Source organism: Molothrus aeneus, chromosome 9, assembly GCF_037042795.1.
Source record: "Molothrus aeneus isolate 106 chromosome 9, BPBGC_Maene_1.0, whole genome shotgun sequence".
In the NCBI taxonomy this organism is placed as follows: Eukaryota; Metazoa; Chordata; class Aves; order Passeriformes; family Icteridae; genus Molothrus; species Molothrus aeneus.
Window position 1 is genome coordinate 16,405,877 of NC_089654.1, and position 18,539 is coordinate 16,424,415.

At 33.3% G+C, this 18,539-nt stretch overlaps 1 protein-coding gene across 1 annotated transcript in view; it reads right to left on the reverse strand.

Annotated features, from left to right (window-relative positions):
• Positions 1-606: 606 nt before the first annotated feature.
• HFM1 (helicase for meiosis 1) overlaps positions 607-18,539 on the reverse strand; it is a 31,021-nt gene continuing 13,088 nt past the window's right edge. The window contains exons 16-38 of the mRNA XM_066555904.1: positions 18,297-18,391; positions 17,388-17,521; positions 16,427-16,474; positions 14,402-14,482; positions 13,681-13,772; positions 12,913-13,019; positions 12,778-12,825; positions 12,487-12,584; positions 12,269-12,400; positions 9,322-9,407; positions 8,337-8,420; positions 7,168-7,325; positions 6,347-6,450; positions 4,712-4,867; positions 4,368-4,463; positions 3,842-3,960; positions 2,936-3,018; positions 2,734-2,843; positions 2,531-2,653; positions 2,009-2,099; positions 1,637-1,742; positions 1,114-1,271; positions 607-848 (exon numbers count right to left, since the gene is read on the reverse strand). Of these exons, the coding sequence (XP_066412001.1) occupies positions 782-848; positions 1,114-1,271; positions 1,637-1,742; positions 2,009-2,099; positions 2,531-2,653; positions 2,734-2,843; positions 2,936-3,018; positions 3,842-3,960; positions 4,368-4,463; positions 4,712-4,867; positions 6,347-6,450; positions 7,168-7,325; positions 8,337-8,420; positions 9,322-9,407; positions 12,269-12,400; positions 12,487-12,584; positions 12,778-12,825; positions 12,913-13,019; positions 13,681-13,772; positions 14,402-14,482; positions 16,427-16,474; positions 17,388-17,521; positions 18,297-18,391 (2,376 nt within the window). The 3' untranslated portion in view covers positions 607-781. The remainder of the gene's footprint in view (positions 849-1,113; positions 1,272-1,636; positions 1,743-2,008; positions 2,100-2,530; positions 2,654-2,733; positions 2,844-2,935; positions 3,019-3,841; positions 3,961-4,367; positions 4,464-4,711; positions 4,868-6,346; positions 6,451-7,167; positions 7,326-8,336; positions 8,421-9,321; positions 9,408-12,268; positions 12,401-12,486; positions 12,585-12,777; positions 12,826-12,912; positions 13,020-13,680; positions 13,773-14,401; positions 14,483-16,426; positions 16,475-17,387; positions 17,522-18,296; positions 18,392-18,539) is intronic.

Below are 18,539 nucleotides of genomic sequence, written 5' to 3' on the forward strand. Positions count from 1 at the left end.
TGTTGAACTTGCAAAGTCTACTATTCAAACACTAAAGCTACAAGAAAATATCCAAATCCAATGCCTGGTGCCTAAATCTGTATTAGGACACATGAACGTCCCTTTTATGACCTAGGGTAGGAAACTGAACAGGCAAGAGAGTTTTAGAGTATTTTAAAAGACATTTAACAACTGGTTTGCTGAAAATCTGGAAACAATATCTGCTTAAGTTGCACTTTTTTTATTAACACATAGCACTGTCAAAAGGAATATCTAGAATCTAGGATAATCTATCATCCTATTACTTCTGTTTATAAATCTAATTATTTTACAGCACTATGAAAAATTCAACTTTAGAGAAACTGAAAGAAAAACCTGAAAAATATTACAAAATTTCCAACGAAAGAGTTTTTCATTCACTTAAAATTATTTGAGAAGCAGGACATGTTACTATAAACACTTAATCCTTTACTTTCTCTAATGGGATTTTCTGTTATCTGTTAAAGTACCCTCAAATTATGAACTATTCTCCTTTGACACATTTCAATATTTTTCTTTATAATCCTGAAAACAGCAAGGTCAACAAAAAATACTTTAATACTTGTAAAGCAAGATATTATTTCTTATGTTCTATAAATTCTACAACAAAACTGGTGTCTAATTTATTGTATATTCTATGCAGCAATCCAGCTATTAATAAATAGGTATACAACAGGAATCAAACTCTCTTGACTGGAGCCTTACTGTAAAATTGACTGTAAGTTCTTTCCCCAGCACTTACAATGTATTTTGTTTACATGTTTTACAAAATACCATCAAATATTCCAAGAAAGGGCTTGACATCATTGGTTTCATCATCAAGAAGAAATCTAAAGAAGATGAAGCAAACAAACAAATAAGGTATAGCACATCAAAACCTATGGAATCAGGAACACTATAGAGTCAAGAGAAACCAAGACAAGCAATTTTAAGTAATGTCTCTTAAGAAAAATTATTTGTTACTATTATTGCGAAAACTCAACTTTTTAGCAATGAATATTAGAAACTAACACATTGCCCAAAAGTCTGTATTCCATGAAGAACTAAGCACTGTAACACTGAAGAAACAGAAAAACATATGTAAGCTTTTCTTACCTTGGATCTACTTCTTTTTCCTGCTCTTTTGTGAAAATAAAAAAATCTTCTTTCCTAGTGAATTTAGAAGAGTCTGAGATTATTTCTGGGATGGAAGAACACTGTAAATTTTTTTGCTCTTGGGAAGGACTTGAATGTGTTTTTTCTTGAAAACTGAACTGCAACACAAACGTTTAAAAGTATACATGGTTAAACCAACTGAAACTCCCAGATTGTTGTACAATGTAGTACTGGTATTTAATTGATATTATGATATTTGACAAGGACCAAGCATGTGATGAATCTAAATATATACTGGACAGACAAATGATCAAATTGAGTAAATAGTTTTGAGATTGTGCTATATAAAGTAAATTCATATCCTTTTTCTTTGTATCAGGAATATCCCAATGAACAGAGAATGATTTGGACAATTTGAAATTAATGATATCCTAATTGATTCATCAGTCAGATATGGCAGATATATTTACACAATAAGTACTCAAATGATAGAAAATTCAGTTGTCAATATATTTTTACTCACCAAAGTTATATTTCTATTCCGTACAGATAAATTCACTTTTGATGTGCTATTGACCACAGAAACATCTGAGTTGTGAATACTGGACTCATCTTGTACCATGCATGAACTGAAAATACCAAGTTGAATAATTTCAGTATTTTTATGGAAGGGAAAAATTATTTTCTGTTCAATTCAGGTTTTTCTACTTATTTCTCTGCACACTTAAATAAAAACCAAATTAAAATGATGCAACAAGGCATGCCTTTTAAACACTGAAATTTCACTCACTTTTATGAGTGAACAACCTTCTATACATTTAATTATACAGATACATGTGAAATACAGACAATATTTTAAACTGAATAAAACAGTAGTAAATTATGTAAGGCTTACTCTTTTGAGATGTTATTTGTGATTTTGCTTGATGTATACTGGCAGAGGGGCTGACATTCATCTGGACTTCTAAGGCAGATATTTCCATGTTCTGTGAAAGAATGAAAGCTTTAAAAAGAGGGTTGAGAAGAAGCCACAACCCCTTCTAAATATTTCCCATGTTATGATAAATAATACTTTGAAAATTATGAAAGTGTCTTAACTCTTGCAATATTTCTTCTTTGGGTTTTGGGCTAATATAAAGATAAGCAGAGATATACAGTCAATATACATTATGAAACAACAATTATGCAGTTGCAGGCCATCAAAAAACTTTAATTGTGAGTTTTTCAACTCTCCCTTCTGTATTGGATTTGTCAAAATATATGTGACATTCAAGGTAGAATAATAAATCTGTCAGTCTAGTCAATTAACCAAAAATTTCAGGTGGTTCTATTCATTGTATATTATTATAATTTATTCTCAAATAATAGCCTGTAGAATAATTTTAGGAAAGAAAAAAGTTTGTTGAAATAACCTTACCTAATTCTCTACTGACAAAATTACTGGCAAATACCAATTTCTCATCATCAATATCATCCCAAACATCGTCTCTCAGTTCAAAGTCCACATTCAAAGCATCTGAAAAACAGTATCTGCTTTTATCTGTGGCAGAAAAGTATGAAGCATTAATTTAAACATCAAAACAGTGAACCCTGCAATTTTAAACATTAGCAATAACTTACTACTCTTTCCACAATTCCGGGATTGCAGTTGTTTCTGAGATACTTCTAAGGTATTAATATTATCCTCCTGGTCCACTGAAGGTGATAAAGATGACAGTTTATTGCTAGACCTATTTAAAAACAATAAATCAATTACATGTCTGTAAAACAATTACAGAAAGTTGCAAAATAAATTTATTCAGAAAGCAATTCTTAGCAATACCTTGGCAAGGCTGGCAATAAAGACTTAGGTGTAAAAACAAATTGTTTGAGATCCACATTTTCAGTTTGATTTAACATCTGGATCTAAAGAAAGCAAAATATTTTAACTTATAAGATATAAACATACTAAGAACTATTATTTTTTAACAGGCTTGATGGCATCATTAATATTGTTAGGACAATTTTTACATGTTGTAAAACCTTTCTGATGTCTGTCTATCTAATCCACTCAGTTAAAAAGTTTTGAATTATGTGCTTCTAGTGGAGGTATGCAAGCACCCCGGCACAGCCAGACTGGTTGACTCTCATCTGTGTTAGTGTAGGCTAAATAATCCTCTACTGCAAACAATCAAGCAAACAAAACTGTGAGGTAGAAATAAAACCCTCCAATACCTCAAATGTCATTCTTGCTGCAGAAAGACCTAGTTTACCACTACATTCAGAGGAATAAAGTGCAAGCCATGAAATGTTTCAGAAGTTTAAAACCAATAGGGATAGTTTTCTTATAAACAAGTGGATCTACTTGCCAGTGAAAAAAGGACTCTTAGTAGCATGACTAATAAATGCCACAATTTGTTTCATTCAGGTCATATTTTGCCAAACCAAGTCACAGTGCAGTACCTTCCAACAATGCCTCTCAACCTCACCAACCACAACCTATCAAATGCCATAAAAGAAAAAATATAGAGGATGTGCACAAAAGTGGACCAATGGAAATGTCCCAAAGAACAGTAGAACCTCTCAAAGATTCCTGGACCTTTGTACTTCCTTACTTTTTGCACTCCACACAGAAAAGTCAAACTTGGATGTTCATATTTAGTGATAAAATTCTCTCTGCAAACAATGCCTACAAATATGTAACAGATTAAAATAAACCTATGAAATGGCTGACTGCATTCAAGCGAACCTTTAGACGTTTTACTGGGGGTATAGATGAAACTGAGTTCCTGCTCCTTAAATCAGCTAGGTACAAAGAAACATTTGTGTCTCCATTCATCTGTGATTTTGGAGGTACTCCAGTTTTACCTGAGAAAATGAAGTAAAATAATCTTTAGATTAGTTATAAGGGATAAATCCTAACTGTTTTCAAATTACTTTGAAAAACTTTGCCACTAAGCTTAATATCTTTTGTTAAAAGATTCTAAAAGATTTCACATGCTAACTACAAGATCGAACATAGTATTTATATAAAAGCATAACAAGTTTGACATTTTTTAAGATCATATGCTAAGTACAAAAAGTATTATTAATCATTGTAGCACCTATAAAAGTGCTATTGTCAAAGCTACATATAATTGCTTTTATGACTGCATCATAACAACCCATTCTCTTGCTAGTATTGTTTCTATTAATGTAGCCATTGGCATGATGGGAGCTGTTCTCAATTGCATTTCTCTAAAAGTATCAGAAGTAGTAGATTTAATGAAACTCACAGCAGTCATGCCCACACACATCTTTATTTTTACAGCGGTGGTTGCATTCTCTGTTGCCGTATTTCTTGTAAGCAATCTCCTGTTTAAATCTGCCTCCTAGATAAATATAATACAGAAATTCAAACAGTAATATTGGATACCAAACACCCATGATTTTTCTTACTTTCAAAATCATCAAAGAATTGCAGTGTAGTACTTTACAAGTAGAAGCAGCAGAGTTGTATTTTTATTACCTTTGAGAAAGAAACAGCAGTGATGAATAAAGATTTAGTTCCCTAGTGAAAGCAAAATTCAATTTTCTGTTGACTTTAGTATCAGCCAGATACTGTGATCTGACCATTTACCTGTAACTACTTTTGCTGCTGGCAAGCTTTGGGGTGAGCTATAACATTTCTCAAGTGTAGATTCAGCTTTCAATTTTTGATTTGTAACCACCTTACGTCCCTCTGGTTTTGGTGTTAAGTAGAAGGCTGTATATGCTCGCTGTATATCAAGGCCAACTTGGAAAATAAAAAGACAAAAATATTAAATCTGCATTCAACTATTTCTATACTACAATTATCTTCACTTTTCTAAAGTGTTTAAGAAAGTAAATGTTACTCAAAGATCATGGAAATTTAAAAAATTAATTTGCCCTTAGAGCACACTCTTGTATGACCAGATTCTTCAGGATTGAGATTAAAAACCCCAAACATTTTTTAGAATTAAATACATAGTTACTAGAAGAAAAACAAAATTAGTTCCTTTAACCAAATGTTCTTGTATTGTGTTAAAACTACATTTATCTATGACTTGCACAGCTGATAAAATTTTAACTTTTAAACTCTACTCCAGTCTGTCTTCAGGAGTATCAGCAGCTCTGTACTGGCAAAGGCAAAAAATGAATATGTTGATAATGCTTCTCAAGCTGAAGGCCAATATTCATGACAGACTGAGAGACACCCTTTGTAAAAAGAGTAATTTTGTCTTTTATTAGGGAAATAAAATTTGCTGGAAAACCAGACAGGCTTTTAAAAAATATGAGATTTCCTTGAAGTCTGAAATAGGAACAGACTTAAAAATAAGTAGAGACTAGGAAGACATGTTTTTAGTCTAATTTCACTGTTACCAGTTTCAGAAAAATTAACTGTTGTGCTGAGTTTTACTGAACTCAGTACTGAGTACTTTATCTACTGTACCTGCAGATAAAAGGACAATTTTCATTTCTGTGTGGTTAGAAAACCCTTTTTTCCAGAGCCACAGGTCTAGCTATAGAAATATAGATTATTCCAGGCTTGATTACTGTAATAATCTCAATGTCAATATTTACCATGGAAGCATCAACTACACTTCAGTTAACCTAACACAGAGCACTTTTTCTTTACTGGTGGGGCACGATGACAGAATTGAACAGAGCCAGTTTATCTTTAAATTGTTTCTCGAAGTTTTGTGTTTCAAGGTGATAAGGTGCTCCTTGGCTGCTATAGTTCAAACTGCATGAAAATTATCACTGAGGGGACCCATGTTTAAATCTGCATATAGTAAGGCACAACATTTCCAGCTGTAGGAAGATCTTGTTACCAAAGTGGAGATGAACCACATCCAATACCTCTTTACTACAGTGCAAAACCTAACCATTCACAAAGACAGCTCTGCTCAGCATAAATAACCTGTCAGGCTGATAGGTTATCTCACTGTAAGTTAGCTCACTTGAAGGAGAAGGACAACAGAGAATCCCAACCTGTATCAACAGAGCAAAATACTGTCTCCTAGTAACATCCTAGTTTTGATGCTTCTCAGTTCCTTAATGTGGTAGTAAATTAAATAACCTGATAAGTAATTGTGAGAGGTAGTATGCAGCCCAGTAAAATACATGTTATAGAGGTTTGTTTCCAGACCAGCTCACTTTATTATACTTTGGCTTAATAGAAAGTGTTTTAATAATTTGTTCCAAAATCTTATGCATATTGTTTTTTAATTCAAAGAATATCTTAACCTACCATAATCAGAACTAATTAAATTTATACTAATGTCTTCTGATTTAACAGCTCTTTTAACTTCAATTTTCTTCATCCAATTTCCAGTTTTCAGGAGCGCAGAATCCCTGTAATGCATCAGCAAAGTTGTTAGACAAGGACAACATACTATGGTATGCATACTGTGGTATCTATAACCAAGTGAAAGAGCCTGCATTTGGTTCTAGTTCTTTCGTTTTGCTTGATAATTGGCCTAAGAATAACTCTTCAATAATGTTTGATTTATGGCCATAGGAGGGCCAGGATCCTGCAGATGAGTTTCAATTTTGCCCAAAGTGCCAGATTTTGGCCAGAATTCTCATGAAGGTCAAGCAGTTGGAAAAGATTCTGTTTCTCTTTTCCCATTTGCTCCAAGCATCTCTTAGCCAACAGGAGAATTTAAATCTATCTCTGAGGGAAAAAAAGAATTTCTAAAATATAATTAAAGAAATATAGCTAACAGGAGGAAGTAACAACTGGTTTACCTATGTTTTTAAAAGGTATTTTACTTGTTTTATATTTATGGGAAAATTATTATGACTTTTCCATAATATGACATTGATGTTTAATAGATATTTACATGTGCTCTCTTCACTGACAAGCACACTGGCATGTTTTGGGGGTTTCTGAATCTTATGTAGCATTTTAAATGACAACAGTGACTAGAAAATGCTGTAGGAAAAAGAATAATTTTGTACTATTAGACATCAGTAGGAAGTATTGAAAATCTGCCTGAAAGTCACAGAACAGATGAAAAACCAACACCATAAAAACTATGTGAGGCAAAAAAACCTGATCATACATACATAATTTTCTGATTAATAATGACTTGGTTGTCAGCGTCTCCTATGACCAATGTAACATAGTGAAAGTCTGGCGCTGTTCTCTTTGTCTGGAGCTGCTCATAGTTTGTTAATTTGATGGTTACTAAGATTTCTGCCAACGTGTCACTGTATTTGGGAAGCTAAGGAAAATGATACAGAAGACAGAACTGCTAAAATATGCAGAGGAAAATATATGCCCCTCCATAAATTTCTATCCATTGGTACAAGCACAAAAACTCAACTCAAGCAATTTGATTAATTTGTGGTACAATTTTATTTGTTCCTCTGAGACACTGATTTTCAGTACTAACTTGGTCATAAGCTGAATACCCTAAGTTTGATTCAGTACTGAGAATCAAGGACAAATGCAAAGAGAAATATGCAAGAATAAGACTTGTTATATAGAAGTTATATTTTGGCATCCCAACATTCCTCTAGAAGATATTTATAATTGTTAAATCTTCATTCTGAGAATTGCGCTACTCATCTGGTATTATGTCAAGGGAAAAGTAAAGTAGAACTGATTGTTATACCAATAGAATTTCACACATCTATTGAGCTTTTAACTTCAAACGTGTCTTCATTTCTATCAACTTTAAGGTTACTTTTCAAATTTTGCATTTTAGAAAGCTAGAGTGTCTTTGTGATCCATATAAAGACAAAATGCATATCAGAACCTCAAAGCTTTTGATTACACATAGAACTGTACCCTTCTTTTGAAAGGGCACCAGCTAGGTTAATGTAATAACTTACTGTTTCTCTATATTCCTAAGTGTGCTGTTGAAAATAAACATGCATTAATACTATTTCAGTAAGCTGTATTTGGATGTTTTGCTGTCTCTAGGGTTTGTTTAAATTCAAGATAGAAGAGACCTCTCAGACTCACATATAATGCTAGAATGTGAATATACTGGTATACATCTGTAAGATAAAATGCTATCAACAAGAGAGGCCAATATATTATGGGGAATGTCTGTTCCAAGGCTCTCCTTTGAGATTTAGGAGTTTCATTCTACCTGCTAAGTGGGAAGGAGGTCACAATATTGTATGATCTTCTATCTGTGAAGATTCAGAACTGCTTTAAGTCAGTACTTGCTTTTTCATTTAATACAACCAGCATAAAAACATAAAATAAATATGAAAGAATGTACCTGTTCAATTTCAAGTTCATATTTTGGAAGGTGCAAAACAGACTCTTTTATCTGGTTTCCAAAAGGAGGATGTCTGTTTAAAATCTGCAAAGATGTAAATCCAAGGAATCAAAGTCACCTGAGTAATTATGTTAGCAACAAAAGCCCCTTTCACTCTTGGTTCTCTACTGTCAGTGATGCCCAGAATAGCAACATTACCAAAAGGAAATTCCAACACTTTTACAAGTTGCTACTGCTTCAGTTTAGTTAATTCAATCACCTACCAATGACTACTCAGGTTTTATATGAGATGACTCTTCTATGCTGCACAAGCTTTAACTAAAACAGAACAAATTACAAAAAAAAAACCACAAAAGGAGCCAGAATGATAAATCAAATTTCCAAAGTCAAAACAGAAAAATCCAAGTAAGATTTAGAAGTCTGTTATATCTTCCAGAACACTGGAAAAACAGCTTCCACAGAAAAGAAGCCAAAAGCCAAAGAACCAGTCCTAGGGTAACATTTATCTTTCCTAAAATAAGAAGTGCATTATAGATGATTTAGAAGATTTTTATTCTACTCCTATCTCAAACTTGCAATAATGGAAATTTGGGATTTTCATAATTGAGATACACTAAGAGAAACTGTAAATACATATTCCTTTTTATATTTTTCCAACACTCCTAATAGAGAATGTTTCAAACCATGTAAATGATGAAATTCTACATATTTAAGCATCTGCTTTCCACAGCCAACCAAATCAGTGAAATCATCATTCACATTAAATTTGCTACAACAAAACATCATACACATTTTCAAGGAAAACCAGCAGTAGCTACACAGTTTTAAAAATTCTACTAGATAAAATGAATAAATCACCCAAACATCTAAATTTTGCTATGGTCATATAGCAAATATACATTAACTATACTGCTTTTACTGCTAACAGTATTAATCCTCAGTATTTTCCCTATCATATTTATCTATGTACAAAATAATAAGTTACCAATTCAAGCTCTCTTGCATTTATGTCTTCAATTTTTTTAAATGATGTCAGCCCAGCATTTACCATGGCATTTGACAATGATACACCTGTGAAAAACATGTATACCAGTTTTATGCTGTTAAAGGACAATGAATAGCCTCAAATTATTCTAACAACTGCATTACAGCAGGTAAACCCAAAGCAAAAATACCTGTTACATTTGATGCAGCTTTCTGCCCAGCAAATCACTAAACTTATTTTCACTTAAGTATTTCAGTAGTAATTAATTTTTACTCCATTAGTAAAGAGAAAAAGAAATGCAATACAAACCAAACATGAAAATATACAATATTTCAATGATGACAACTTTTGCATTTTTACAGTAAAACAGACTTTAAATCACTTTCTGCAGGAGTCAAGAAATGTGTTCTGTATATATATGATAAAAAAGCATGCCGTGCAGTCTTCTTTGTCTCAGAATGTTTTCCCTATTCCAGAAATTATTTAATTATGTTAAAATCATAAAGACCTCAATGTCTTTGAACAAGTTAATAAGGAAATTCACTGAAAAAGAATTATTTATTATAATCTTCAAAGAGTCATTCCAGCTTTAGCAAAAAACTTTCCCATGGCATGTAAGCCACAAAAGCAGAGAATTCCACATACACATTTATTTCTCTTTGTGATTCACCATACTTCCAGTGAGATTTAGACTTATCACAGCATACGAACAGGCATTTAACTGACCTGGCATTACAGCCTATCATAATAACTGCAATGACTGTATGTAAAAAATAGTACCAAATACTTAGAATGAGTATTTGGATCCTTCTCACACAGTTCTGCTATGAATTCGTGTAAGTTCTGCTAAAGAGCTCTGCTAAAGAACTAGTGTAAGAAATCTGAAAATTAAGTGGGAAAACTCTATATACTTTTAGGTTGCTTCTTGGAAGACATTCCTGTAATCTTATAAGAAAATACTTAACTTGAGAATTTAATACTTTAAAGAAACAGAAGACCTTTTTTCTTTTTATGTGTATTTGAACATAATACACATGGGTCTGACTTGGGGAAAACATCATTTACCATCTTCCTGCTCCTTTGCAGAAGCTCTGCAGTCTGAATACTGAGAATTCTCACATATAACTTCTTCTGCTAGAGCTGCTGCTCTGTTTCTTTATAACTGAAGCTGAAGATTAACTCTTTTATCCTAATTCCTAAAATGGTAGAAGGATTTCTGCCAGTGAAGAGAACACCAGATATAAATAAGACTTTTTCTCTTTATTTTCATCTACACTTCTGAGCAAAAAGAATAAATGAAGGTGGAAATAAAATTGAACAAGTAGTAAACGTCATAAATCCTGTATGACAACTGATCATTATCCTGTCTGTCAGAACAAGGAAACAGAAATCAAACCTACCATTCAGTAACAAGAGGGAGCATCATTATTGGACAGGAGCTGTAGAAATGCAGTAAGAATTCAACTGAAATATCAGTCCCAGTAAGGCCAAGTGTCAGTCAAAGAACTGTCACTCTTATAATGGAAATACCGACTAATAAGGCATTTTAAGGTTCAAAAACAGCAAACTGAGGTAAGAGTTTAAAAATTAAGGATTTCTGAATGCTACATGGTATCAGCAAGTTTCTAGGAACTTAATTCATTTAACTTCAGAAAGAAACAGAAGATTAGCAGCCATAGGCAGAGGTTAAAAAAATCGCATCAGACTACAGGCATCAATTCAGTGTTTGATTCAGGAAAAGAGTGAATTGTCAGAAGAATGTTCAAAAGAAGCTTGTGAGGGGAACAAATGACACTTTGGAAGTTAGCAGTTCTTTGTAACATATGCTGCAAGAGCTATGACAGCATAAGAAAAAAGTACCCAAAAAAGGAAAATTGGACAGAGATGTCTGTATATACACCTCTTATTAAAAAACGAAACGTGACTTTATTCTAGTGAATATAGTGTACAGGGAAGGATTTGTCTACACTGCAAGTGCCATATTTATTCCACTCATCCTAACTCCACAGAAATGCTGAACAAGAGGCAGTTTCCTCAGATGATGGTGTCAACATTGCCACAGGTGTGGGGTAGTGGAAATGTGTTCCAGCACTGTGCACTGTGCTGTGCACAAGCTAACAAGCCCTGCCCTTTCTTTGAATCCACATGAATGAAGCATTACAGCCTCTGCCCTTGAGCAGGAAAGCCTGTAAAGCACTGGACCCGATGGACCTCTGGGTTTAGCCATTCTCTAATTTGCAGATCTCTGTACTACACTCTTCAGTGCAGAGCTGATGTATCTCTAAAGAAGAAATACAGAGAATGCTGCAGTGAATTTTGAAAGCATGAAGGTATGATAAGACCAGACATCAAAGCAGGAAGATACACTACTACCTCAAACAAGTATGACTACATTTTTATAAAACAGAAGACTCAAAAATTTCTGAACTCCTTTTCAAATAATTATGACAAGCCTGTACTTCCAGCCAGAAGTTCATTCAATAACAGGATACAGTGAAAGGAAGATCATTAGAAACTTTTGATCATCATGTGTATAAGAACCTCATGCATAATAAATTGATTTATATTTCATGATTCCTATCCTTTTCAATGTGAATTAAAAGGTTTTAATGCATACAAATAAGAGGACCTACAGCAACAGCTGCCTGGAAAGGAAGGCACAGCCTAGTCAGGGACACGCAATCACATCAATGTGGAATATGCCTGGGATACTGAGAGGAATAGTAAGGAATAATTCTGAAATACTTTGAAAGCCTTAAGAAAGTTACTAAAGAGCTTGCTTTTGTTATGGCAGATTCTTCTCTCAACTGTGGTACTAATTGTGGCAAATAAGTAATTAGCAGACTAATTCAATTATGTACATAGATACCACAGAAATCAGCAGGCTAATTATGAGTTGTGATTCTCTGTCAAGATTACACTTTTATAATTTTTAACTAGTACCTACCAATTTTTTCCAATTGTTTAGACACATGAAGTGAATTTTCCCAAAGTCTGCACCTGAAACACTTTGCTAAAATCAAAGAGTTTAATAAAGCAGAGAAGTTGTTCTTAGATGATGCCAGAAAGTCCGATAGCCCTGTAAAAAGAAGAGTGACTTATGTTAATAAACTTAATGTACCTTATTAGGAGATGCACCAGAAAAAAAATTAAATTTTACCATACATCTAGTAACTCTCAAGCCATTTCTAAATATTCTGCCAGTATCTTGTGTCAAAGTAAAATCTTGAATAGGAATACATCCCAGCTGAGCCTGAATAAGACTGGAAAAATAATGGGTTTGTAAACAAAGAACAACACCAAAGTTTTTCATGGGAAAAAAAAGGAAATTCAGAATAGAAACAACAAAATACAAGATCTGGCCCTCTGCAAAATGACAAAAAATTTAGCAGGGACTTCAACAGCCATAAAATGGCAGTTTTTCAATAACAAATAAAAAGGCAATATAATATTTACCAGTTTACTTTCATTTCTCTTGTTTTTATCTTCCCCTCCATTGGAAACCTATGCATGAAAACATAAATATTTTCTAAATTCATTTTATTTATTGTTAAAAATGTACTTTCAATTTTCAATGTATTTTTTAAATACCTGATCGTTATTTTGTCTTTCTCTTTATTCAAAGTGTTCAATATTTTCTTTTCATTTGTTCTTAACTTCACATCCACAAATTCTGTGCAGTTGGAGATCATTGTAATCTGTAATAATTAAATGTTTTTAGTAATTGCTTTAATTTGCCATTTTTTCTATTACTTCTTCTAATTTGTTTTTAAAAGAACATTTAAAAAATGTATTGCCTCAACAGTATGACCATGAAGACACAGTCCATCAGTTCTTTTTAATACTGACCAACTTTCTTTCCTCTTCCTATAAAGGCTATTAATGAAAGGGGAAAATTTTTCTTTCAGCTTTTAGATTACTACTTCAGTTGAGGTTATCTAAAATCAACCCCACACTTGAAAACAAAATGTCTTGTGCTTCAGATAGCAACTTGTTAGCTGAAAGAGGAAAGTTACTTAAAACAGAAAGACAATTCCCTTAAAAGTAAAACCTGCTCTTGATGCAGCTTTTTTTTCAACAAGTAAAACCTACTAAAGCAGAAAATACATAAACAGAACAGCTTCAGCAACTTTGCATCTTCATAAGCAAGGTTAGTGAGTGAAGAAAGAGTTGGAAATCAAAAGATCTCAAAGTACAAAGTCTCAAAAATACTCCATATAGAATTTAATTAGATGTATTCTCTAAAACTTTATACAAACAAAGCCTGAGCTCTTTAAAATAAATAACACCTTATGCTTCTTTTCTCAGACTGTTTAAAAAAATTGAACATATGTAATTTTGAAAAAAAACCCAAATTACCAATTCATTTAGTGTCTCAGTTCCCTTAATTGTGAAAAACTGCTTCACTGTATCAAATGCAATGTAATACCATGCCATTAATCTTCCAGTCTCTGTAAAAGAAGAATATACCATGAAAAATTAAGTATGTCAAGTGTATTTTAGTAGCTTAGAGTTCCTTAAGCCATAAAATTAAATTAATTTTCTTGTTACAGGCCTCTGTGAGATTTACCCCCACTAGTCAGTATGTTATTGTCCCCAGCTGTGTGATGGACATGACTGACCCGATCACAGAGTGGCAGAAGGAGCCATGTGCCAGTGGCAATTCTCTCCAATGGAGATTAAGTCCCACTAACACACCAGGCAGTGAACTGTGGCTGCTAAGAAGCCAAACACCTCTCGCAGAGGACTCTAGAGCAGAGCAGGTATTGACAAAACCTGCCCTTCCTTGCACTGTGCCACAATCAATTATCTTGTCACAGTATTCTGCAATCTTCTAATCTGCAACAAATTTTCATCAACAAGAGAAGATCTATTCATGAAACAAGATTAAGAGAATGAACATCCATGACTTGGTCAAGAAACTTGTCCATATATTCTACTCAAAAAATCCCTCAGACTTTACTCTCTCCTATATTTATGTACTCTTATTAATGGGTCACAAGGGTAGCTGAGACCCTTCGTAGTTCACTACTATCTCTACATCACTTCTGAAAATTAGTTTATTTGAAACAAGTATTACCTGTTGGTTTGAAATGATTTGCTTCATCCATCCTGATCAAATCAAAAGCTGATAAATCATTTAAGTTCTTCAGACACAGTTCTGCCAAAAATTTGAAAAATGTTTTCTGCATGTACTAAAAATACCTTATCCATGTACAAACCACAAACATCATCATAAAATGGTATGAATGTATACCCAAGTAATTCCACTGAACACAAGTAAAGGTTTTGGAATCCTTCTATTAAAGTTGGTGGTAAACTTTTCTCTGGGGAAACTCACTGAAAGATAATTGATAAGGACAAGCCAACTCTTTTTCAGTAAGGCAAAAGTAGCAAAGGAAAAGAAACTAGAAGCTGGAATGTAGGTTGCCATATTCAATTTTGAATGACAGGTCAGAGAACCCACAAGCACTTATACAAAAGACTTTGCTACAGAGTTAACACTGAAAGGGTTCAAATTTCGAATACCCACAAGTATTCATGAATCCTTCATTAGAAATTTTCATGCTGTATCAGGTGCATTTGTATTTATTTCACAAAACCTGTTGTGTCAGGTATCTGCATAAGAATGACCAAAGTGCTTTTCAGAATTTAAAAGTCAGTTAGAACAGCACTCAGAGATAGTTCCCCGAGCAATCATTCACTTTACAGATGAAATATAAGAAAACTTTATATACATTACCACAAAATATTTCACGTTGCAAGGAAGAGGAGCTAGTTTTTAACATCACAACTGCCACACTAAAAAAGCATTAATTGAATTCTTCTAGCACTATCTGTACATTTTAAACCATGCCTTCTCCCATAAAGGCTTATTTAGGTAGTATCACACTTCATTCCCTCTATTCCTTTCAATCTACATGGCAAGAATAGAAAACTCCTGATGTAAAAGAAAGGAAAAGGTAGAAAACTACTGAAAGAGGCAAAATTTCTTACTGATAAGTACTCCTCTTTTCACTGTCTGCAAGTTAGAGTCAATGTCTCTCACACTTGGGGACTTCAAGTGGTAGCAAATGTACTGTGTTCCTGAAGGCCCCTGAAACCCTTACACAATGAACAGCCTCAGCATCATTCCATGAAGCCCAAAATCAATCACAAATGTTTCCTCCACAGTTATGTTAAAAATGTGTAAGTGGAGTCCAAGTACAAGCTCTACAAATTTCTGGGCATTTTATCTGTTCATGTTTTCATGGACCAGACCCTCCTCCAGATATTTTAGCTCCAAGTGGTCTGCATGGACATGAGGACTTTGACCGAAGAAAGAAAATTTTATTTGTAGATTTGCAGAACTTGATAGCAAGTACTCTTTTACAAATATACTAACATTTAAAGTATCAGAAAACTTACATTAAAATAAATTAACAAAACAAAACTACACAAAGAGTTGCATGCTATTTCTGTATTTAAAGTTAATAGGCACTGATTCCCAAAATGATTTTGTCCACTGTATGTTTTCTAATGGAATTGCAAATAGCTAAAATGCAATATTTTTAAAAAAAGGTTAATAACTGAGTCTAAACCTTTTTTAAAAAAAGGTTAATATTCAAGTCTTAGCAAAAAAAGCCTCTTAAACTCATGCCATTTTAAATTGTTTCTGGACAAGGCAAAGATGTTTACATTTTATATCCTTTGTTTCCAAGGCTAAATTTATGAATGGAAGGTGACATTGTCTGAAAAGAACTTTTCTGAAAGTATAGTAACAGAAATTAATGAAAGCAAGTGAGATCAATTAAAGGAAAATTAGGAAGAATGACAAACAATCAAAATTAAAGTGTTCTGCTCCACACTTCAGAGTATGTATATGGAGATTAGGTAGGTAAAGGCATTTAATTATTTTCCTCTATACGAGAAAAAATTTTCTACCAGTTAAAAGGTACCGATAGTATTTCAAAAATATTAATAACAAAATAAAATTAATAACACACAGTAAATTACATTTGTTCTGCAAATGGATCTATTGAAATTAATGGACATAGATAATAAACATGGTTGAACCTGCCCTAAATTGTAACATTTTACTGAAAAAAGCTAGGAAGCCACTTACCTTGTAATTTTGCTTCAATTCCAACTTTATCTAATCCAGATGAAAAACCTTAATGGCAAAGACAAAAGTTGTTTTAACCTATCATATCATAACCTAGTACTATGATACACTTCCTCCTCAATGTCATCACCCATTAAAACTGATTTGCTGATTTTTAGGAAGCAGATAAATACCCCAAAATGTAATATGTGGGAATATTTATTATACTGCAAACAAGTCAGAAGTCTTACAGGGTGTAACTCTCTAAGTATCAGTAAGAGGCTGCTAGAACAGATGTGCAAAAGTAAAAGCTGCAAACATTGCCCCATGTAAAATATCAGAGTCCCAAAAGTTTCAGAAATGTCAGTAGAAACTTCCAGGTACAGTTTTCTTATTTTGGAATACAGGAAGCCACGCAAATCGTAACATCCGTTCAAGTACTAGAGGTGCTATGTTCCTTAAGCTATAAATCCTTATAAAAAATTGTCTCCAGCAATTATCCAATGACTTCAAAATCAGGCATAGAGCAAGTGGGCAGGAACAAAGATATGGTCAGGGCTGGGGACTGGGATAATGTTCTGGACAAGACAAACTGAAGACAGTGGAATTAAGATAACTAGAATTTTATTCTAGAAAAAACTATTAAATACTAGACTATTTTTTTTCTTAACAGATTACATATTCAGCAGTACAAAATACATTATGGCTTGATACAGTATTAGTACATGGTCCAGCATATTAAGATAAAAAGAAATGGATTATGAAGTTGTAAATGGCTTCCTCACAGTTTTTAAATGTTATACCATGCTGTAACTCCCACTGCTTATGTTAAAGAACAAAATGTTACAGGCCACATTGCACATCTTGTTTTCATCACATTATGAAATAACAGTCCATAAGAAAATTATAGAAACAAGTAATACAGACATAACACATCCTAATGCCATAGTTAGATGAATTAAAGAAATAAAACCAAACAAACCATAGTGAGTTGGATTTTTTAAGGCTCTAATGTACAAGAATGTTGATCGTATCCATTCCAAAGCTACACTGACATCCGTGACAGTATGCAGCACTATTTCTGCATTTAAGTGTTCAACAAGGTGCCTGTGCAAGCTAGCGCAAAAAAACCAAGAGTTAAGGACATTTACTAATGAGCAAAATAAAAAGTGCCAAAACTAATCTTTGGGAAGAAACAAAATCAAACAAACCCCTCCCCCCAAACCACAACTGTTCACTGTAATCAGTGAAATTGATAGAACACAGTAAACATTATGTAAGTAATCAACAATGTAATTTGTTTATTATGGCATAATGCCTAGCAAGAAAAATAAACTGTCAACTGTGAAGTTCCACATTTACTAGAAAACGAAGTTACATGCATTTAAAAATTACAGCACAGACATTCTGTGCTGTTGATATTCTAAATATATTTGAAAAATTAAGTGTTAACAAAATTAAATGAGTAAAATTTCCTATTTTACCTTTTAACGTCCTAACTTTCCTACATATTTCTCATGATAATCTGTTAACAGCGAATATAGGTCTAGTACTTCCCAGACTCTATAATCTAGAAATTCAGAGGCATGGGCTGCATTAAATTCCTGCTCCTTGTCTTTGCAATAAATACTCTTTCAGCTTCCTCAGTCTTCCAGCAGGAATCTAAAACTATTTTTTTTGAGCTTAAGATGTCCTAAAGATTCTTTTGGCTGATGAAACAAGAGACTACTAACTATGGAATAGCTTGACTTTATTTTCCTTAATTCTTTCTTGATTTCTTCTAAATAGACAAAAGCAGAAGCCCAAAATACATGTGAAGAAAAACACATTCTGTAGACACAATGAAGTTTAGCTACTATCTACAGAGTCTCATAAAAACATACTTAGTTACCTGCTCTCTATTATATCAGCACCATTTAACATCTGTATATATCTCTCCTTGGTACTGCAACGCGTCATAATAACTGCTGTGGCGGTAGTGTCAAACTGAAAAATAAAACTCCAAAATTAAAGCTGCTCTTTAGTTCTTAGAAAAAAACACAGTTGAATAAGCATCACATACCTGCTGAATTCACTAAAACTCTTTTCTCAAAATCTTGTCTGAAATGTTATTGAATGCCAGTTTCCTACTTTC